The 22582-nt window shown below is 44.1% G+C and overlaps 1 protein-coding gene across 5 annotated transcripts in view; it reads right to left on the bottom strand.

Annotated features, from left to right (window-relative positions):
- The window catches only part of PBX1 (PBX homeobox 1), a 326552-nt gene that overhangs the window by 34892 nt on the left and 269078 nt on the right, over nt 1-22582 (bottom strand). For all 5 annotated transcript variants that reach the window (XM_045298311.1, XM_004706765.2, XM_045298314.1 and 2 more), the window contains 2 exons: nt 16713-16848; nt 6170-6329 (listed from right to left, as the gene is read on the bottom strand). In XM_045298311.1, the coding sequence (XP_045154246.1) occupies nt 6170-6329; nt 16713-16848 (296 nt within the window). The remainder of the gene's footprint in view (nt 1-6169; nt 6330-16712; nt 16849-22582) is intronic.

The following is a 22582-nucleotide window of genomic DNA, read 5'->3' as shown; positions in this document are numbered from 1 at the left end:
CCAGGTCAGTTCCACTCTACTGTTTCCAGCCCTGTATTTATTGCTCAAATTGCTCTCTTGCCCTCATATTCTGACAGCCATCATCTGTGTGGAATCGCCCAACAGTGATTCATGCCTCAGCTCTGACACTTCCTCTCTTTTCTCCCAAGTTCAGGGTTTCTCCCAAGCTCTCCTAGAGAGCTGTCCTGCTCCCCGTGAAGAGCTGCATCCAAGCACAAGAGAAAGTTTCTTGTTTTGTTTGGGCATGTTTTTGTTTTCTCTCCCTACAAGGATCACCTAACTGGCAACAAACTCTAAATTCTGCCTCTCTGCTTAGCGAGCGATAGACTCCTCCTACGTCAAAACCGACAGTGCTTTGAGGAACCAGATGACGTCCACATCGGGGACTACCCTTGCTTTAGCAGTGCTGTCCATTCCTCTTGGTCCTTTAGCAATGCCCATCCACATGCAAGGGGTGGTTATAATCTTGCTCTGTGGTCCAATCTTTCCCTCTCACCCCTTTCTTGCCCCTCTTTCACAGGGAATAAGTGCTTTTACGGGGAGTGCTGGGGGACATGAGCATTAATTAAAGAAGGAAGACGTTTTCCGTTGCTCTAAGTTCTTTTTCATCCAGAACACATTTCTCAGGCTAGTCTATCTGCAAGGAATTCAAAAAGTTGGTCTTGGCACAATAGACACTGTCATCAGACTGGGTGTGGTTCATACCCAGCTAGTAGGGTGAGAGCTGCAGCCTGAATATCCTCCCATTACCGTAGGGCACATATTTGAAACTGGTTTCCCCACAGGGGCCTGGACCACATTGTTATGTTAAGATATGCAATGTCCAGCAATGGTAAGATCTAATATGCCCCCTCTGCCCATCAAACCCCACCCGCCTTTGCTATCACAGAGATTCAATCTAAATAACCAAAGCCCCTTGGCAGTGTGTTAAAATGTGGGGTCACAAATAGATGTCATCCAGAACCCCAGAGTCACTTCCAAGGACCCACATGGTTTATATACCCTCTCGTCTCCTCTCTGAAAATGCCCAGCTAGAAGCCCAGGTATTTCATTTGTCTCCAAATCAAATGCTATGTAATCAACACACATGCTATATGGTTGGCTGACCATTTATTGAAAATTAGCACACACACTGTGAAATGGGAGAAACCCCCAAAAGCCTGCACTGATGCCAAGGAACATGGTAGCCATGAAACCATGAAGGCACGGATTGCGCCATTTACCAGACAGACACTGCAACTGACACCGATGATTTTAAAAAAAATGTGGGCATAGATAAATTGCAAATACGCCAGGCTGGTTAATGTACACAGAGATAAATATGCGCATACCAATGCGCTTCATGTACAAATGCATTTGGATCAGAGCGGTAATTGCAGGAACACTCCCCTGTGCTCTGAACTGCGCTGTTTCAGCGTTTTCCTGTCTCTGCACACCCATGTACAATGCCACCAGGGTTTCCGGCTCTCCAATAAGTATCTACAGGCAGCGATTGCTCGTGGAAGCGACCAGGTTGCCACTAAGACCACACCAAAGCAGACAGCAATCCTCACAAAAAAATTCAAGTAACGAAGGGTGGCCATGTCCCTCCTCGGGTACGGGAAGTTGGCAAGAGCCTAATGCAGAGAGCTAACCTCCGGGGGGAGCCGGATCCAACAGTGATTGGGGCTCTCTTGGACGTACTACGGATTTCTCCGAGAGCCCAAGCAGCACTACCTGGTGGACCCAGCAAGTCATTCAGCATTCATCTTACCTGCGGATTGTGGTAAAGTAATAAGTCATCACTAGAGGCTTGTCAGTGAAAAGGTTCTGAATTTGACTGGGGAAAGGAGGCAAGCGGCTCATTTAAGCTGCCACCCAGAAATCCTGAGCTCTACCTGCACTCAACTAGACAGCAAGGCAGTCATGGAGCGCCTATGGTTTCTAATGCATTTGCTCAGGCAAACATGATGATCTGAGGTGTGTTAACATCCATTTTTATAACATGCTGCTTGCCCAAAGAATGCATTACTCTGAAAAGTCCTCAGAAGACTTGTATTTGTTTAGGAAGAAAACAGCAATGCCATCATAGTCATTAAAAATAGACCAATAATAATAGGCCCACAAACCTGAAAGCAGAGACTCTCAACCTTGGCACAATGGACATTTTAGGACTGCTAACTCTTTGTGGTGGGGGAAAGTCTCAGTAAGGCAGGATGTTGAGCCACATCCCTGGCCCTAGCCACTACATGCGACTAGAACAACTCCACCCCCAGCACACACCCTGACACACGGAATTGTGAAAACCCAAACTGCCGCCAGACATAGCCAAATGTTGAGAACCACTGACCAGGCGCAAGTATGCATTTTCTATTGCATGGACCATATCTTTTGTTTCTTTTCTTTTTCTATTTCTCGGTGGATTTTTTTTTCTCCTTTAGTCATCCAGGCTCCAAGTAGCTAAGGTGAGTGACCAGCCCCATCCAGCTCCCATGCCATTTGAAGCCGCAAAGGATTGGGTCTGTAGCTAGATGCAAGCTTAGTGAGGCCCCAGGCTTGATCTCCCGTGATCTTTCTTCCCTGGAGCACCCCAAACTATCATTACTCTCCACTCAGGACCAAATGAGAGGGTGAAGGGTTGTCTGGTGCAATGGGGAAGCCCTTGGTAGGTATCATAGTTCTAGAATTCTAATCTCAGGAGGGCGAGTTTCCATTTTACACTTGGAGGAGAGAGGGGAGTTCAAAAGATTGGCCGGAAAATTCCATTACCTTTTCATTTTATTTCGCAACAAACTTTTTAAAGCCCCTTTGTAAAGGGGAGAAATCGAGGGAGAGCAAACACAAGAGGAACAGAGGAGCATCTTTCGCTTGGTTTGACAAACGTGATCCCGACGAGTTAGTTACTAGAATTGGGCCAGTCCACTTCTCTGGATGCCGTATTTCTTCTCTAGTGGTGTGTTCAGTAGAGGCCCTGGGGGGTGCAGGGAATGTGCTTGGCTGCAAACAACCACAAGGTTGGAGGTTCAAGTGCAGCCAACAAAAGTCCTGGCAGGTGACTGCTAGAAGAACTAGCTCCTGTAGCCCCAAGGAAGCACACGTGCCCAGGCTGACATGCCTGGGGCTGCCACGAGTTAGGACTGAATGGACAAACATGGGTTTGTGTAACATATGCAAACTTCCCTTAAAATGGTAGGGTCTGGAGTTTTAATATGTTAGCCTTCCACTGATCCAGAATTTCACTCCTAGTAAGAGTGTCATAAAAATATGCTCAAGGGCTGAAGAGTGCTGGAGGGAGAACTTTCATGGCTAAGCTTGCTGTTGGTTTTCACAGAGACACAGGGTTACAACAATTGTTTCAACAGGTTCCTCGTTTTGCTTTCTTCTTCCCAAATGGGATTTTCTCTCCTTTCTTTTGTCCTCCTGCTCCCTCCGTTTTGCCCAATTACACTGGTGCAAATGGAAGCACACGGCGTGTCTCCGCATGCCTGCGGATCTGTCACAGGCCCTAGTCCCCAGCATCCTTTCTGAATCCTGCTTCAGGTAATGACAGACAAGGCACATATCTACCAATGGGAATATTTAGAAGTGGTCTAAGTACAGGGACATACTGCTCTGCACACAGAATTCTCTAAGGAAGACGTTTACTGGCAAAACATCCTCCTTGCAGTTAAAATGCACTTATATTTCGTAAAGCTTTTCTCTGGGGAGGGAAAAAACAACAACCTTGCTTCAAAAATGAAGATACAAACGTTCCCAGGTCCCAGAACTCTGCGTGACACCTACACACTGGGTATCCCTTATTTAAAACGTTCTGGGTCGGTGGAGCCCTGTGGCATAGTGGGTTAAACACTGGACGGCTAACCGCAGGGCAGCCATCCCAAAGCACCAGCCATTCAGTGGGAGAAAGACGAGGCTGCCATTCTAGCCCATCCTGTGAGGCTGCTCCGAGTCGGAAGGGACTTGATGGCATTGAGTTTAACGGTTTCAATGTGCCGTTCATTCTTTAAGATGAATGAAGAGGTAGCGCACAGTAGAGTCAATGTCCTACATGCAAAGTGTGGGCATTTTCAAGTGCTCACCTTATCAGCAATGATTTGGGTGGTGCAAAGATCAAAAGAGACATGTAGAAAAGTCCATTTATACTATTTCCCGTCCTGATGCTTATCTTGGAAAACCCTATGCTATTGCACACATACGACAGCATTATCTCCTGTCCTGCCTTTAGAAAGAAGCACCACAGAGGGTTCGCCGGCATATTATTTCCAATAATTTGGGCACAACTGGGAAGCTTAGCTCACATTTTCCATGAAAATTTGCTTTGTGCTCAGACTAGGCAGATGAAGTTTAAGCCACCAAAAACATTCCTAAGGAAAAACCCCTGTAATCAGAGACTGACATTTCCCAAGAGCCAACATAATTCTGGAACACAGAGGAGGGGGTAAAACGCTTACTTTCCTTTTTTATAGTGCTTTACGAAAGAATAAAAAGTTCCGGACTCCGTAATGAAGGGAGCCCACAGGGCCCTTCTAAGGACTAGTCATAAATCATCCTAAGCCATCTGCGATGCAGCTATAGCAGGGACAGGAAAAAGTCATTTTGATATCTGTTTTGCATTATGATAATCTGTGCAGGAGTGCTGGGTGTGTTTTAGCTAATGCTGACAAAATCGTCCTTCTTCCAAAGACACAGGTGAAAGTGTCTGCCTGGAAGTGCAGTTCAACTTGTGTGGCTGGGTCTCAAATGCTTACTCATTGACCCGAGGAGGAAGCAGGAAATACTCTGGTTATTGGACCTGTTTGCCTGGATCCTGTGTCAATCATCCGTGAGGGGAAAAGAAGGGGACACATAAATACAACCCCACAAAGCAAACGTGATTTTCACAGTAAGCGACCGGCCGCGCTGTCATGAAAGCTACGTTGTCTTACCATCTCCAGACTGACACAGCCCAGGCCACTCTTCAGGCATGATTCCACTTAAACAACGGAGGGCCGTGACGGCACAGCCCACTGACGCGGAGACCCTTCTGATAACAAATTAGTGCATCCAGAAGCTCACAGAGACGTTAGTGGGTGAAGCCCTGCATGGCTCCCATGAAAAAGCCACCACAAGGCAGAGAGGAGGCGGACGTCAGCAGACGGACAGGTTTTGGAGACGCAGACCTCACATCCCCTCTGAAATCAATTTTAGATCCTACGTAACGGCACGTACTTCAATGTTAAAACCCCTCAAAACGGGACTGGTCTATTTCCTTGGATAGGCAGCCCACAGCCCAAATCAGTATCCCTGGGGATCCTACCAGAACCCGAGACCAAGCACATTTAGAGAAGAAAAACTTTGGTTTGTCCTTACCAACTTAGAAAACATAAGGGGTAAAAATTATAAAACAAAAAAACAAACCACCGTGTACTAACGCCCATATCCTCTAAGAGTAGACTATTTTATGTATTATTATATTTCTTTCACAAGTGAACTTCAGAACGGATGGCACAGGCCCGTCTTAAAATATGTATGTTTCCCAGGACTCTGATATCAGTGTTGCAATGCGTATGCATTAAAATAAATAAATCTGGGACATAGTACATGAAAAATGGAATCTGAACAGTTTACTCACACACAAACAATAATGATAAGTAAAAGATTAAAAACAAAGTAACATGATAAAGATCATGTATGTGTGTGTGTGTGTGTGTGTGTGTGTGTGTGTGCCTGGCTTTGTAGATCAGAATACTCACATGAAATATCTACTGGAAGAATAAAAACCCCACATAGAATGTGTGCTAGCAGGTGACCCAGGCATTAAAGGATGGAAACAGCCAAAAAGACAAGGATGTAAATGTTATATGAAACGGACCTAATGACAGAAGCCCAAGGGACTATCCTGCTTACTTATTGGCCCCTGTGAAAGGAGAATTTAGAAGTCCCCTCATCAATATCCACTACTTTGCTTCTGTCAAATGGATAGGCCACGTCGGTGCAAACCTCCAGACAATCCCATTTTGAAAACATACAACATTGCTCTTTGGAAGTAAAAAGCAAAATCCAAAATGGCAATCAAGAACAACAAAAAAGAGAGCAATTAAATACAGAAATCAACCAACCAAAAACCCAACGAATTAAAAGAAAACCCCAATGTAGGAAAATTAAGTATAAAAATGAGGCACAATCCCCCCAAATCAAAGTAAAAACTAACCAGCTGAGTTGGGAGTTGAGGGTGAGTTAGCTTGGCTTCCATGGGCTGACACATTGGTAGCAGTGACAGCCGTTTTGGCAGCATAAATATTGGCTTCCTCTTGGAATTTACCTATGTTCTTCTTGTACCGGATTCGCTTATTTCCAAACCAGTTTGATACCTAGAGAAGTTTAAGAGAAGATGAGAATGTTAATAGGTCACACCTTCACAAATTTTGCGGCAGAAAGTCTTATAGGGAGGCTAATGACATAGGGTACTACATCTCATCCTACGTATGACTCCATAAAATCATTAAAAAGCTTTGAATCAAGAGCTTTAAGCGCAATGACTGCACAAAATGATACTATCCTGTTCAACATACCCCAACTTTACCCAAACCATTTGATAACAATGTTCCTGTAGCCAGTGTTTCCCAACTTGGATGCTACCAGCGGCGCTGGAATGAGCCAGCATTACTCTATCCTGGAGTATGGGCTACAGTACAAAGATGTTAATTGCTTAGAGGGACACTATTGAGTATTTTTTGTTTGTTTGGTTTTTCCTTAAAAGGGACAATAGTCCAAATAAATTTGGGAAGGTACAATTTAATTGAAACACAAAGGTAAATAAATACACACCGCTGTTGAGACAATTCCAACTCATAGCTCCCCTCCAGGGAAGGGTTTTAAAGGCTGTAAACTTTAGGGAGCATACTGTCTCAACTCACTTTCTCATTTGAACAAGAGCTCTCTTAATTTCAAGAATTAAATTTGCTTAGTTCCTTTGTGTATAGCTCTAAAATAAGCAACGTTTTAGGGGGAAAAAAGGCCTGTCACTTAGTAATGCCAACTTGGGCATTGGGTAAGGAAAATACATACAAATACATGCATACAAATGAATAAGCCACACCGATTTCTATCAACACATAATGTAATGAGTTAATTACAAACTTTTAGAAGTACAATACCTTTAATATGGGCTTAAACTCTAAGCACCTTGTACAAAGCTTGTGTACAAGAAAATGGACACACAGGAAAACGGACACACAGCTGATGATTTTTCTGACTCTAAGGCTTTAAAAGTTAAATCCAATAAAAAAAAATCATCTTAATTTACATTTATTTGTTAATTTATTTCCTTAATGTGGCTCATAGCAGGTAGCCTGGCTTGATTCTCTGGGCCCATTTCCTTTATACCAAGACCTCTGCCAACACTACAGGAGGCAGAGTGAAATTCAAGGTTGACCTACCTCCCTCTTGCCCTGGGGAAGAAAGTTTTATGCCCCATATTCCAGATGTGATTCTGAACAAAAATAGTTTGGGATTTATAATAGAAACTTCAGTATACCACAGATTATGTATAATTTATATTCATCCACTAAAATGGCCTGTGGAGAAAATTCTGGCCAAATTACATTTATTTAAAAAAATCATTTTATTGGGGGCTCGTACAACTCTTATCACAATCCATCCATCCATCCATTGTGTCAAGCACATCTGTACATTTGTTGCCATCATCATTCTCAAAACATTTGCTTTCTACTTGAGCCCTTGATATCAGTTCCTCATTTTGTCCCCTCCTTCCCCCGCCCCCCTCCCTCATGAATCCTTGATAATTTATAAATTATTATTTTTTCATATTTTACACTGTCCGACATCTCCCTTCACCCACTTTTCTGCTGTCCATCCCCCAGGGAGGTTGTTATATGTAGATCCTTGTAATCGGTTCCCCCTTTCTATTCCACCTTCCCTCCACCCTCCAGGTATCGCCACTCTCACCACTGGTCCTGAAGGGATCATCTGTCCTGGATTCCCTGTGTTTCCAGTTCCTATCTGTACCAGTGTACATTCTCTGGTCTAGCTGGATTTGTAGGGTAGAATTGGGATCATGATAGTGGGGAGAAGGAAGCATTTAAGAACTAGAGGAAAGTGGTATGTTTCAACGTTGCTACACTGCATTCTGACTGGCTCATCTCCTCCCCATGACCCTTCAGTCAGGGGCTGTCCAGTTGCCTGCAGATGGGTTTTGGGTCTACACTCTGCACTTCCCTTCATTTTCAATGATATGATTTTTTGTTCTTTGATGCCTGATACCTGATCCCTTCGACAGCTCGTGGTCACACAGGCTGGTGTCCTTCTTCCATGTGGGCTTTGTTGCTTCTGAGCTAGATGGCCGCTTGTTTACCTTCAAGCTTTTAAGACCCCAGATGCTATATATTTTGATAGCCAGGCACCATCAGCTTTCTTCACCACATTTACTTATGCACACATTGGTCTTCAGTGATCATATCGGGAAGGTGGGCACCCACTGATATGATTTTTGTTCTTTGATGTCTGATACCTGGTTCCTTCGACACCTCGGGGTTACACAGGCTGGTGTGCTTCTTCCATGTGGGCTTTGATGCTTCTGAACTAGATGGCTGCTTGTTTACTTGCAATCCTTAAGACCCCAGATGCTATATCTTTTGATAGCCGGGCACCATCAGCTTTCTCCACCACATTTGCTTATGCACACATTTATTTTTTCAATGCATTAAGAAAGTTAAAACTTTAGAAAAGGCTGGCCCTCAAAGACTTATCCAGCTCATAATATAACAGCAATGCCATACCTTTGCTCTGTCTGTGTATGTGTTTTATGTGTGTGTATAATCAAGCCCCATCATTGTAATATTAACAAAGGAGAGGAAAATAAAATTTAATAAGTAAACACTTTATTTAAATGTTGGTACCTCCAGGACAACAAAACAGAGTTTAACTAGAGAAGGAAGACGCTCTAGAGTGCACTTCTGGGTAAGGTAAGGACCACTGTATACCTAAACTCACGATTCTCTAGATATCATGCTGACTATACTAGCTGTGGTTTTTAAGTTCTTTATCAGCTTGGCTGGATTAGGGTTCTTAGTGAATCCCCAGGATTCCACCTGACACAGTGCAATCAATCTCATGATGGGGTCCGCTGTGAGTAGCTGAGACACTGTCAGATTAGGGTGAAGCACAATTGAAGGGACGTTCCCCAAAGGGCATGGCCCACTCCTACGTAAGTCAATGCCGAGAGAGCTTCTTTGCTCCTTGCTGTTTTGGATTCTTCATCTGGCTCAGTGGCTCTCAACCTTCCTAATGCCTTTCATACAGTTCCTCATGGTGTGGTGACCCCCCAACCCTAAAATTATTTTCGTTCCTACTTCCTAACTATAATTCTGCTACTGTTATAAATCATAATGTAAATATTTGATATGCAAGATGTATTTTCATTGTTACAAATGGAACAGAATTAAAGCATGGTGATTAATCAGAAAAACAATAGGTAATTATATATTGAGAAATATTTATTTCTAATTACAAATAAATGAAATTTTGTCTTGAAGCATGGTGTACCATGGGTAACAGTCTTCACACTGGGTACTTGTATGTGGGCATATATGCATGTGGGCGGAACTGCCTGGAGACATAGAGGATCAGTGTCGCGGCTCCTGAGACCATCTAGTTTTCTAATTGTCTTAGGCGACCCCAGTGAAAGGGTCGTTCGACCCCCAAAGGGGTCGAAAACCATAGGTTGAGAACCGCTGATCTAGCTCATCTGATTCTGGTCCTAGGGACCTGAGCCAATGGCCCGCCATATTGCTTGCTGACCTAGTGAACCACCACAGCCTAACATCTGACCTGCCAATCTTGGACTCATCCACCATCCATGAACCATGGTCTCCCAGCTTCATCTTTCTGCTTCATCACTATCATTCATCTGTATCATCATCAGCCTCAGCAGCGTCACAAAGGAAAAGTTTCTAGTTAAGTCCAATCCATGGACTTAAAACCAAACTGGACTTAACCATTTCTACAACTGTGTGAGCCACTTCCTTGATATAAATGTCTTTATATCTATCTATCTATCTATCTATCTATCTATCTATCTATCTATCTATCTACCTACCTACCTATCTATCTACCTATCTATCTAATCACCTGTCTAGCTATCCTGGTTTTGCTTCTCAAGAGAACCAAGCCTAACGCACTAACCAATTATAAGTATGACTGGTTTTTTATTTATAAATGGAATAGGAAGAAGGGAAAAAAGGCAGGGAGATTTTTCTGTGGCAACTGGATGAGCTGTAAGAAAGAAAATAGATAAAAGTAATTTGGGAGGTCTTTTGAATAAGAAAAGAAATGTCTGGGGTCTAATTAAAGCAGCTACCCATGAGAAAATGAGAAGGGAGGGGAGAGAGGGCCGTACTGTAGGAGTGACTCCCTGCTACGTGAGAGGAAGAGAGCTGGTCAGGAAGAAGGGAGGTAAGTTCAGTCTTTTCTACATGGCCCACTGGTGATAATCATATGTTCTTGACAGTGGACGGAAGTGTTTCCCTAAGGTCCCTCGCATGCAGAGATTATGTGCTAAGGTCTACTATGTGGTTGGCACTGGATGCACACAGATGGCAAAGTCTGAGGTAAGAAGGAGGAGTCATAAATTTTGTGACTAGAATTTGATTCACATTTTTGAACATATTACATTTAAAGAGCCCATGAGCAGAGTCGTAGCAAAGTCCAGTAGCTAATGAGATATGAATTTGCTGTTCAGCGAGAATATCATCTGGATCTACAAACAGAGATCTCTTTGCAGTTGGGACAATGACAAGATTGCAGTTGACCTTTGAACATGCATTTGAAAGGCACATGCCAACTTAAAACCAAAGGTTTTTTCCCCCGTTGTGATTTCGGTGGGCTCAAGTATTGTAAGTGCAAACAGACTGTGCAGACATGATTGAGTCTCACACAAGATTCTAAGCAGATACAAGCAAGCCCTGAGCTCACCGAAGCAGTCACAACATGGAAAAAAATCCTGGTGTCTGGACTTGTGCAGTTCAAATCCACGAGACCAATGGTGTCCAAGGTAAGGGTGTATGGAGAGCTAGTTAATAAACAATTCCCTGGGCCTCCCACCCACCGTCTCCCCTTCCCCAACCCTCCCACCCCTGATTCTGATTCAGGATTTTCAGGGCCATAGTGAGGCGTAAACACATCCCTTTCTTCTCAGCGCCCAGGAGGCCACTGCTGCTATCTGTACATCAGACTTGGAGTGACACTGGCACAGAGGAAGGGCTCTTCAAGGATCATGGGAGATGATGGTGTCAACAGAGGGATTTCAATATTTAAGAGCATTTTTGTTTTGTGTCAGGAGAGGAATCAATGGCATTCAGTAGATTTTAAAAGAATTCATGACTTAAAAAGGTGGGTAAGGACCATTGGCTAAGGCCCACCGAGAAGAAAGGAATGCCGAGGAAAGAGAGTTGGCGGGTGCATGGGAACAATACGTGGTGCGGAGGTTAAGGGTTCAGCTGCAAACCGGAAGGTCAGCGGTTCAAGTTCCCCTGTCACTGTGTGGGAGAAAAGATGCTGTAACACCTGGCTCCTGCAAAGATCAGCCTTAGAAACTTTGCGGGGCAGTTCTCTTCTCTCTTCTCTCCTATCGGGTCACTATGAGTTGGGACCGACTCAAAAGCACCGGTTGGTTGGTTGGCTCTTTCCGTTTAGAGACAGTAGAAGTATCCCTAGTGGCATAGTAGTTAAGGACTTGGCCACTAACCAAAAAGATCAGCAGTTCGAATCCAGCAGCTGCTCTGCAGGGAAGGGAAAGATGTGCATTCTGCTTCCGTAAAGGTAAGTGTAAACGTTACAAAGTGTAGAAGATAAGTTACAAATTTTACCATTCTGGAAATACTCTAAAGCCAACCAAACTCACTGCCATCCTGTCAATGCCAACTCATAGCGACCCTATAGGACAGGGCAGAACTGCCCCTGTGAGTTTCTGAGACTGTAGAAAACCTCATCTTCTCCCATGGAGCCACTGGTGGTTTCGAACTGCTGACCTGGTGGTTAGCAGTTCAACATGTAAGCATTATGGCACCAGGGCTGGGAAACCGCTTCCTCTGTCCTACCGGGTTGCTACGAGTCAGGAAGGCAAGAGTAGACACAACAGATCCTAGAAGAAGACTGAGCAGGAAGGAGTAGCTAAGGGGGTAAGAAAATCCAGAAAGGAAGCCAAGTCCAGAATATTCTAAGAAAGAGTGCTAAATAACAAGAACAAACAAACAGGGCAAAAATATTTGACCCGGAAAGGCATCGCCCCCACTGCCTGATTTGGGAACTAGAAGATGATTTACTGCCTCGTGTGGTCAAACAAACATAAGTGGCAGATGGGGCAGCAGAGACTCAAAAATAGTGAGTTCCCCAAAATGCCAAATGTCTATGGCAGGGTAGCATAGGGTCTTCCTCTGGCTCCTTTTGGGAAAAGTAGACCAATCTAGTTGCTGTAGACGGGAGTAACTGGGGGAAGGGTGGGAGGTGGGATGGCAGGAGGTGCATGAAGAAAGGGGAAGCTAACACAATAAACACATGATCCCGTGGATAGACTATCTGAAAACTCAGATTCCATAAAGGAGGGAGGAAAGGTTGTGGGCCCAGGTCAGCTTTCCAGCTCTCATCTAAATACAATAAAGCTCTGTTTCTTTAGCATTATTTGAACTACAGTGGGGATGTAGAAAACAGGCCCAGATAAAGCTTGAATTCTACTTTAGAGGCAGAAGACGTCATGACCGAAACTCACTGATTCGTGACCTAGTGAGGTTTTCACACCCTTGGAACTACTGCTTGCATTTGCAGCGAAGATTTAAAACACGCAAACGATTGCTTTTCCATTTTGGTGGACAAGGGGGCTAGATCTTCTCAAGAATTGTTACTAGAGCTCTAGACAAATCTGGGCCACTTGAATTTGACCAGTGAAGTCCTACTTTCTCAGAGTTGTCAAGATTGTACATGACCTTCAGCTAGATCGAAACACTGTGGTAGCTCTGGGTTACAAAAGAGTTGATTCACACTGCCCTCCAATGAAAGGATGTTCCCAAGGCTTCTGAGAAATCACCCACATCAGTGGGAGAGGCCCTGGCAATCCCTTCATTGTGAATACCCGCTGCGGAGTTCTGTATTCTTACTGGCCATAATTCTGCTTAGCTGAACAAAAGCTGAAGGGATTCCCGATGGAGGAATAACAGGAGCCAAGATTTGATTCAAGGAGGCACAGATCTATTTCAAGGGGATATATATGGTGAAGCTTCTCATTAGAATAAACCACCAAGTCTCTTTCCTTGCCCTCAAACCCCTACTTCCCCATTCCTGCTCCACTACCCCTGGACTTGCTTTTCCTGATAATATCAGCATATTTGGTTTGGTTGGGGACTTCATTCCCGGGAACATTTTCTCTGATTGGTTTCAAAACTACCATTACTGGTCTCAACTAGAATTTGATATACAAATATAAATAATGCCAAGCTTGCTAACTTCATATGATTTGGGGGGGACTTCAGGTTTATAAACATCTTATCTATCGACCTTAAGAGTCCTGCTGATAAAGTGGTTAAGCATTGAGCTTTCAACCACAAGGGCAGCAGTTCGAAACCACTAGCCACTCCATGGGAGAAAGATGAGGCTTTCTATTCCCGTAAAGATTTACAGTCTTGGAAACCCTCAGGGATAGTCCCACCCAGTCCTATAGGGTGGCTTTGAGTCAGAGTGGACTCAAGGGCAGTGAGTGTTTTGGTTTCCAAGCCAACAGAAATCTGCAAGGGTTACGGATTGTTGAATGAAGACGATCCTCAATGACATGTCGAGTATCCATCCCAATATAGCTCCTTTGACTGACTTCAAAATTCTCTGGGTTAGCATGAGAAATGCAGACCATTTTCGTAGTCTCTCTCCGACACTTCACCCATTGGAAGTGAGGAAGTACTCCGTCAGAAGACCTTTCTCTTTTCTGACAGAGTACTTGGTCCTGTCCTACCCTGGTTGGCCACTCTCATGTTCTCATTGTAAGTGCCCTGCAGTTGATTCTGACTCGTTGTGACCCACGAACAACAGAACGAAACAGCTGCGCCATCCTCACAGTTGTTCTGATGTTTGAGCGCATTGTTGCAGCCACTGGGTCCATCCATCTCAGTGATGACCTTCCTCTTTTCCTGCCCTTCCACTTTCCCATGCAGGGTGGACTTCTCTAGGGACCGGTCTCTCCTGATAACATGTCCAAAGTAAGTCAGGCAAAGGCTTGCAGTCCTCGCTCTAAGGTGCATACTACACTGGCTGTCCTTTGCCCAAGATAGATCTGTTTGTTCAAACAACCTGTCAATGTACTCCTAACACTATTGTTGGAGGCTCTTCAGAAAATCTTCCTTGCATGTGGTATCAGCGATAGTGTTCTTAATTTGTGCATTCTGTAGGTCACCTGTCTTTGGAATGGGTGCAAATATGGATCTCTTGATCAAGCAGCTGTCTTCCAAATCTCCTGGCATAGATGTGTTTCTAGTGTTTCATCAGCTCGTGGCAGCATTTCCATTGGTATTTCATCAATGCCTTGTTTTTCACTAATGCTTTCAGTGTAGCTTGGATTTCTTCCTTCAATTCCATTGGTTCATCATCTGCCACCTCTTGATATGGTTTAATGTTGCCTAGTTCTTTTTGGGTGACTTCCTCTGTTCATCCCATCTTCTTTTGATGCTTCCTGCATCATTCAATATTTTGACCATAGAATCATTCTATATTGCAACCAGGGGCTTGCATTTTCGGCTAAGTTCTTTCAGTTTCAGATATGCTGAGCATATTCTTCCATTTTGGTTTTCTACATCTTGCTCTTTGCCGCATTTCATTAAATATTTGATTTTGTCTTCTTGAGCTGCTCTTTGAAATTTTCGGGTCAGCTCGTTGACTTCATCATGTCTTCCTACTCTATGACCAAGAGCGAGTTTCTGAGCATCTTCTGTTATCCACCTTGATCTTTTCTTTCTTTCCTGACTTTGTGATGGCTTTATGCTTTCTTCATATATGATGTGCTTGATATTCTCCCATAGTTCATCGGGTCTTCTGGTATTCGTGTTTAATGACTCAACCCTGTCCTTGAGATATTCTTGAAACCTGGGCAGGATTGCCTCAAGGTCATATTTTGGGTCTCATGGAGTTGTTTTAATTCCCTTCAGCTTCACCATGAACCTACATATGAGCAAGCGCTGGTCTGCGCCACCATCGGCCTCTGGCCTAGTTTTAGCTGCTGATTTGAGCTTCTCCCTTGTTTCTTCTCACCGATGCAGTCAATTCAACTTCTGTGTTTCCCATTTGGTGAGGTCCAGGTACAGAGGCACCTTTTGTGTTGTCGAAAACGGTATTTGCAGTTAAGAAGCACGGCTCTTCAGGAACGTGAATAGCCTTACTCGCATGCAGAGTACATTGGGAAGTGGGTTATGGCAGATGTAGGTAGCTTACATTTTAACATCTTGTCATTTGATCTCCCTTTTGACCCATTTTAAACTTGTTTTAGTGTTTAATATTTTTTGATTTCTTTTCAATTGAGGTTTCTCTCTATTTTATTTTGTTATGTTGTTAGCTTTTTTGTTTTTGTTTTTGAATTTGTTTCAGTATATGAAATCCAGGATGGGTGAATCTATAGACAGTAACTGGATTTTCTGGGGGTAGGAAAGGGGAGGTTGGTGGGAAATGGGGTGCAAATAACAAGGAATACAAGAAAGAAGAAAATGTTCTAAGTGATTATACAATTCTTCTTGATATGATTCAATGACCAAATTGTATGATATATGGATTATGTCCTAATAAAACTGTAAAAAAAGGCATAGTTGGTCTTGCAAAATCTATCATATGCTCTTCAGCTTTGTTTCTATCACCAAGACCACATTTTACAATTAGTATTCCATTATCTTTTGCATTTCAAACATCAATCATTATCAATACATCTTGATTGCCTGCTTGATTAATTTCAGGCTGAAGATGCTGGCAGATTTCTTCAAATTTCTGCATATGGAAGCATAGTGGTTACATGTTGGCTTGCTAACTGCAAGTTTAGCAGTTTGAAACCACTGCAGAGGCTCTATAGGAGAAAGATGAGGCTTTCTACTCCTGCAATGAGTTATAGCCTCAGGAACCTGTGGGGGCAGCTTTACATTGTCCCGTACAACCTCCAGAGTATGAGACTGCCGTGCTGCCTACTGCACTGACAAGGAAGTCTACCCTGTCCGATAGGGTTGCTCTGAGTCCAAACGGACGCGATGGCAGTGTGCGAGAGAGAGAGCCACAGCAAGTGTGCGTGCGCTTTGGTGGCTGCTACATAAATCTGTTGATTGACAGTTGTATGAACTGGCTTCCCATGCGTTCACATAGGCATTATCCTATCACAGACAGCCCGGTACATCTACACAGATCCTGAAAGGTGTTTTTTGATGACAAACGCAATGCCAATCCTTTTAGTTGTGTCCTTCTCAGCAAGTTACTTACCTGGAAGTTCACATATGCCAGGAGGTTTTAAAATGGTCCTGGGGGGAAAGATTCCATTATCTTTCCATTTCTGTTTTCCAGGAACATTTTGTAGCCCCTGTGTATATATCCTGCACTTGCCTTGCCATTTTAAGGATTCACTGATGGAACCAGCAAGGTAGATTCATTCAGTAAAGCAAGGCCTCCAAGACCCACCCGGAAGCTCTCCCCTGGTGAGGCACTCGGCTGTGTCTACGGAGGGCCCTTACCTGGGAGACTGTGATGCCACACTTCTTGGCTAACTCCTCTTTGGCTTCCTCACTGGGGTAAGGGTTGCTGAGATGGGAATAGAAATATTCATTCAGGATTTCCGTAGCTTGCTTGTTGAAATTCCGTCTCTTCCGCCTTGACAAAGAGAAAGAAAATGACAACTGAAAGAGTTCTAAGCAAATGAAGAGAAGAAGAGCTGCTTTGGGAAATAGACACTGTTTTAAAAAAAAAGGTCAATCAGAAGAGTTTCCCCAATGGGGCTAGCTGCCTCCGCCATCACCACGGGCATCCGTAGCATCCTTCTGCATGTACCATGGAGGTACTGAACAGAAGGATGGGAAAATATTGATACCCTGGGGTGAGCCGTGGCCTCTCAAGAGTCTAGCAATCTTGGCTTTGAGTGACTGGGTGAGCTGGGTGACTGTGGCAGCCCTCTCAGCCTCAGTTTCTTCAAAAGACAGCCAGAGATCATTCTGACCTCACCGCCACTGGAGTAGGGCGCAGTGAGGGCAGAAGAGAGACAGCTTCTCTTCCCATGAGTTACTAGAGCGGTGGTTCTCCACCTTCCTCGGGCCGCAGCCCTTTCACACAGTTCCTCTTGTGGTGGTGATGCCCCACCATAACATTATCACTGTCATTTTGCTACTGTTATGAATCGCAATGGAAATATCTGATACGCAGGATGTATTTTCATTGTTACAAATTGAACATTATGAAACATAATTAAATCATAGTGATTAATCACACAATAACATGTAATTCTATATTGTGAAATATTTACATGTTTTCTTAGGCGACCCCTGTGAAAGGGTCGTTCGACACCCAAAGGGGTGGTGACCCACAGGTTGAGAACTGCTGTCCTAGACAGTGGGCTTTACTCCTCTTGGTGATCAATTCAAGTGACTCCTTTTCCACACAATCGAGGTACCTACGGTCACGTCCATTCATTGATGGAGAAATGAGTTCAATAGTCCCTCCAGTGGCACATGATGAGAGAACCAAGTTATTGGTTCAGGTTGGTCTGACTAGAAAACCCAGACTGTTTCTTCTACAGAAATTCCCTCTTGGCAAATACACAGAGACTCTGAAGCCCTAAGGTACAAAGAAATTACCATTTTCTACCTCCTCTTCTCCCACTAAATGCACCCAATAGCAACATTTTTCAAATGGAGGAGGCTGGGTAAAAGGGTCCAGGGCTCACTGAGATTAACCCCTTTCCTCTGACCTCCTTCAAAAGAAGTCCATTGGGCACATCTTAAGCAACAACAGGTGCTAAATGGTAAAAAAAAACAAACAAAAAGCCAATTCACAGATATCATTTATTATTATATAGGTTGATAAGAGGAAGCAAAACTTTAACCAAAAAAAGGGGCAATTTTCTGCCTTACACAAAAGTGCTAACTAATTAATCGTGAGAATTCTTTCCTTGCCTCCTCACAGCTAAGGCCTGTGGACAATGAGGGGCCTGGTTCCAGGCACCCTGAAGACATCCGTGGCCCCTCCATGAGCGCTTCTGCCATGCATGCTTTTATCAGCAGTGTTTCGGTATGGATGGGAACAATTTCCAGAACATCCCTGGTTTAGCTAGAACTTAGAATCTCCCAAATTTAACCACCAGAAAACACTGAGATTGCCTTACTAGAAAGGAAATTCAGCTAATACTGTATTTTCAGGGTCCCATTTGGGTTAATTAGCACAATAAAGTGCCTGATTTTACCGGATGAACACCATCTGTCTGTAGGTATTAACCACATCTGTCCAAATTATGCCAAGCCTAAGTCACTTCTCCAAATCACTAGGAGTTTGTGGGTTACCTAGCATCAGCATTTAGATGGATTGGATTAAAATGCCCAAGTAGAAAGTAAGCTTGTGCTTAAAACTTACATGATAAGAATATGAAGTAGATGACCGAGTGGCTAATTTTGGTCACCAGGCAAGTCTTTGCATAGCCTTTAGCTGCTGTTGCTTTGCCTGAAGGAGACAGTTGTTTTAGGTCTAGGGAACCAGGCCCTGATGGCTCCCCTAATTGGGAGAGCTGCAGTTCAAGTTCATTCAATCAGTTGTTTGCATTAGCATCACAGTGTATTTTTTGGGACTCTTCCAATGGAGCTCAAAGGAAGCATCTCTGGAACGGGCTGATGGTGTGGGGATGGTGCAGACAGCTGTTCCTGGCCCTCGTCTGGGTTTGCAGTGCAGTCTTCCCTGGGTGGTCTCATCTACTCTGATGGACTCCCTTATTGCTTCTTGCAGAGGCAGCCCTAACCGACGGTCTCGGAAATCCTAGTATCAAGGTTGTTGTTTTTTTCGCAAGAAGTCTAGCAGAAAAACACACTTTGGATGATCAGACCGTCATGCTGCAACACCTTGTTTCTTTCCTTGAAGTGGTATCAGCTCAGCTCACTAATGTTTGTGGTTGCTGGCCAATGAGAAGCTGTGATGGTCAGTGTTTAAGAAATGCGAAAGCTATTTGATCATTAGGAAGAGAGACAATATTTGGGGAGGTTGGTGGTGAATCCACAAGAGAAAATTTCTTATGAAAGAAATTTTGTGTTTTGCAATCACATCACCACAGATAGCTTCTAGTGTTTATTAACATGTACTTCTGTTTGTGCCTTCTAATATTTGAGTGTTTAGCAGGTGCCTCAGCTGAGGAGTGACGCTGGGTGATTCCTATTGCAAGTGGTGGGCCTCAAAGCAAGTGCTGCCCTTTTGACTCTTTGCTATCTCCCCTTTTGTTCTACCCTTATTGCCCCTGCCATTTAAAACTGGGTTTCAATGAGCCACGGCCTTTTGTATGATGGTCTATATCAGTATTGCCTAATAGCACTTTCTGTGTGTTTACTCCTTGCTGTCCAATACAGCAGCCATGAGTGACATGGGGCTATTGAGCAGAGGCCAACTGGCTAGTGATTGAGGACTACCACCTTAAATGTTACTGAATGCCAGGAGGAAGGACAAATCTATTTGGAGAGTAGTATAACCAGAACGCTCCTTAAATGGATGAATGGGGAGACTTGGGCTCCCTCACTTTGGGCAGGTTATCAGAAAGGATCAGTCCCTGGAGAAGGATATCAAGCTTGGCAGCATGGCAGTGCTCAATGAAAAAGAGGATGAGCCTCCACACGATGGACTGACACAGTGGCTGCAACAGTGGGCTAACATAACATTGAGGGTGAGGATGGCGTTTCCTTCTGTGATACGTAGGGTGACTAAGATTCAGAACTGAGTTGGTGGCACCTGACAACAACAACAACAAATAACTTAAATCCAAATAATAGCACGTGGCTAGTTGCTACCATACTAGACAGTCTAACTCTGGACAGGTGCTTCCCACATATAGTGCCTGGTCAGCCCGACTAGTGGGAGAGAGAATACTCAGACTAAAATCCTGTTTTAGTCTAGTCGAAATCATGATTTATTTTAAAATACATTGTTTGTTTGTTTCTTTCTTTCATGAATATTTGAATAGGGAAGGTGTTTCCTAACCTGTACTGTGTTCCTCCATGTTGAGGATCACAGGCGCCAATAACGGTCCCCACACTACTTTCTACTCCAGTTCAGCTCATCTTCAAGAGAATCGCCAGAGTAATGTTTATGAAATACTGATCCGGTATGTCACCATTAATAATCATTATCGCATACAGTGATATACTGTGTAGTACATATAATTACTAGTATGATAAGAGCTAATCTGTTCTGTGAATATGTGCCACACTCGATGCTGCCTTGTCCTATTGTTTTATTTAATTCTGCTTATAGGGTTATCCTTATTTCAGATAAGAAAATGGAGCCTGGGGAATGATCTGCTATCCGGACTGGATCGTAGGAGTTGCTTGAGTTGAGGCCAGAAAGGGAATCCCTGGAAACCCTACTGGAGAACTCGCACGGTGAATCACTACACTTGCTGCTTAAACACCTCTGCATGTTGCAGACCCTTAATGGGACGAAGCTAGACTCTTCACTGGAACATTTAGACTTCTGAGCGCATTTGTTCTATCCCCGGTGTCCCATTCACCCCCAGTTCTACACATGCTCTACATAATTTCATCTCGCCACATCATATGTTTATCCATTCCCCACAGACACCCATGGCTTTCATGCTCCTCTGCCTATGTATGTCTCCTCTACAGCAGCTGACAAATGTTTATATCAGGGCTTCCCACCAGTTCTTCCCTGTTCAGTCATGGCTGGAAAGAAAAACAGAATGAACCTGTATTTATAAAATCTGGGTGCACTGGGAAAATCACCAGAACAGAAAAAGTATGGGCTGACACCCCGATAGAAAGGTAATCTGCCTCCTAGAAAACCAGAGCAGCATCCACATTGCACCAAATCTCCAGTCAGGCAGAGCCGTGAATAATGGTGCTTGGTTCAAAGGTGGTGGCCAGTGCGTATGACTGTGTGCTCTCCCCGGCCTGGCAATAATCCACTCTCCCCTGCATCAGGCATCCGAAAGGGCTCATTGTGCCTCTTCTGAGACTCACATTCCACTGCCTCCACTCCAGTGTTTTCCTGGTCCCATTACCGCTCAGGTATACCCACAGTGGGTCCACCTAGGCCTGTTGCAATTTGCGGCATCAGCCATGAATGAACCAGTCTGAAGCCCTCCTGTAAATATGTCTCCCCTTCTCGACCGCTGAGTCAAGGGTCGGAATTGCACACCAATCCCATTGGACGTCCTAATGCCTAACTCATCGCCGGGCCTCAACTGTAAGTAAGGCGGGCTGAAGTTAAATTGTGTTGTTCCTCTTAGCTCAGCGGTTCCCAGCCTGTGGGTCGCGACCCCTTTGGGGTTTGAACGACCCTTTCACAGGGTCGCCCAATTCATAACAGTAGCAAAATGACAGTTATGAAGTAGCAACAAAAATAATTGTATGGTTGGGGGTCACCACCACATGAGGACCTGTATTAGAGGGTCGCAGCACCAGGAAGGTTGAGAACCACTGTCTTAGTTCATGCTATTCCTTCTACCTAGCAACGTACAGTTGCTCTTCTGAGATTCAGCCCCGTCTGCCCCGTCACCAACCTCTGTCCCCTTTCAGGTAGCATTCCCGAACCAGTCCTCTGAGCTCCTATCTGTGTGGCAGATGCACTTCCTGTGCATGTACAGCGTGCAGTGTCTTGGGGTTTTTTTAGTAATATTTTAGTGTGTCTGGGCACAGGATTTACATGAGAGTTTAGGTTTCCATTCACCCATTTCTAAACAGGTTTCAGTGACAACAGGCGCAAGCTTCATCATGGGTAAACAGTCTCAGTACTTCTGACCTGGGTGTTTCTCTCCCAGCAATCTATTTCCCCTGCCCTCTTCAATTATGCTCTTTGTTTTGCAGTAACTATTGACCATGTAGAAGTCTAGTAGGTGTCATGGTTATGAGCTGGGCTGCGATCTGCAAGGTCAGCAGTTCAAAACCACTTATCACTGTGCAAGAGAAAGGCGGTGCTTTCTACTTCTGTAAGCAGTGACAGTCTGAGAAACTTACAAGGGTGGTTCTTCCGTCCTATAGGGTTGCTGAGAGCTGGCATTGACTCAGTGGCAGGGAGTTTGATTTTTCGGTTATTTACCATCGGGCCTCATGTGAATTCTAAAAAGAGCACAGTACTTAGGGGTAATCTTCACTATTTTTTGGAGCCAAGTTGTTATTAGGAACAGGTGACCTCAGAGGTTAGTTTCAGATCAAAATTTAAAGAGTAGTTCAGGTCAATAGTCTTGGGAAAGCCTTGAATGTCAGCCAGTCTCGTAGGCCTGGGCTTTTGTTTTGTTTTGTGTATGGATTTGAGTCTCTGTTCCACATTTTCCTATCTGGGTCCATCTATGATGTCCTTGAATAGAATGGCTGATAGTTCAAGGCAGGCGTCATCTAGTTCAGTG

Source organism: Echinops telfairi, unplaced genomic scaffold (assembly GCF_000313985.2).
Source record: "Echinops telfairi isolate 266 unplaced genomic scaffold, ASM31398v2 ScPeMD7_7424;HRSCAF=8462, whole genome shotgun sequence".
In the NCBI taxonomy this organism is placed as follows: domain Eukaryota; kingdom Metazoa; phylum Chordata; class Mammalia; order Afrosoricida; family Tenrecidae; genus Echinops; species Echinops telfairi.
This window is presented reverse-complemented; position numbering and strand designations above follow the sequence as displayed.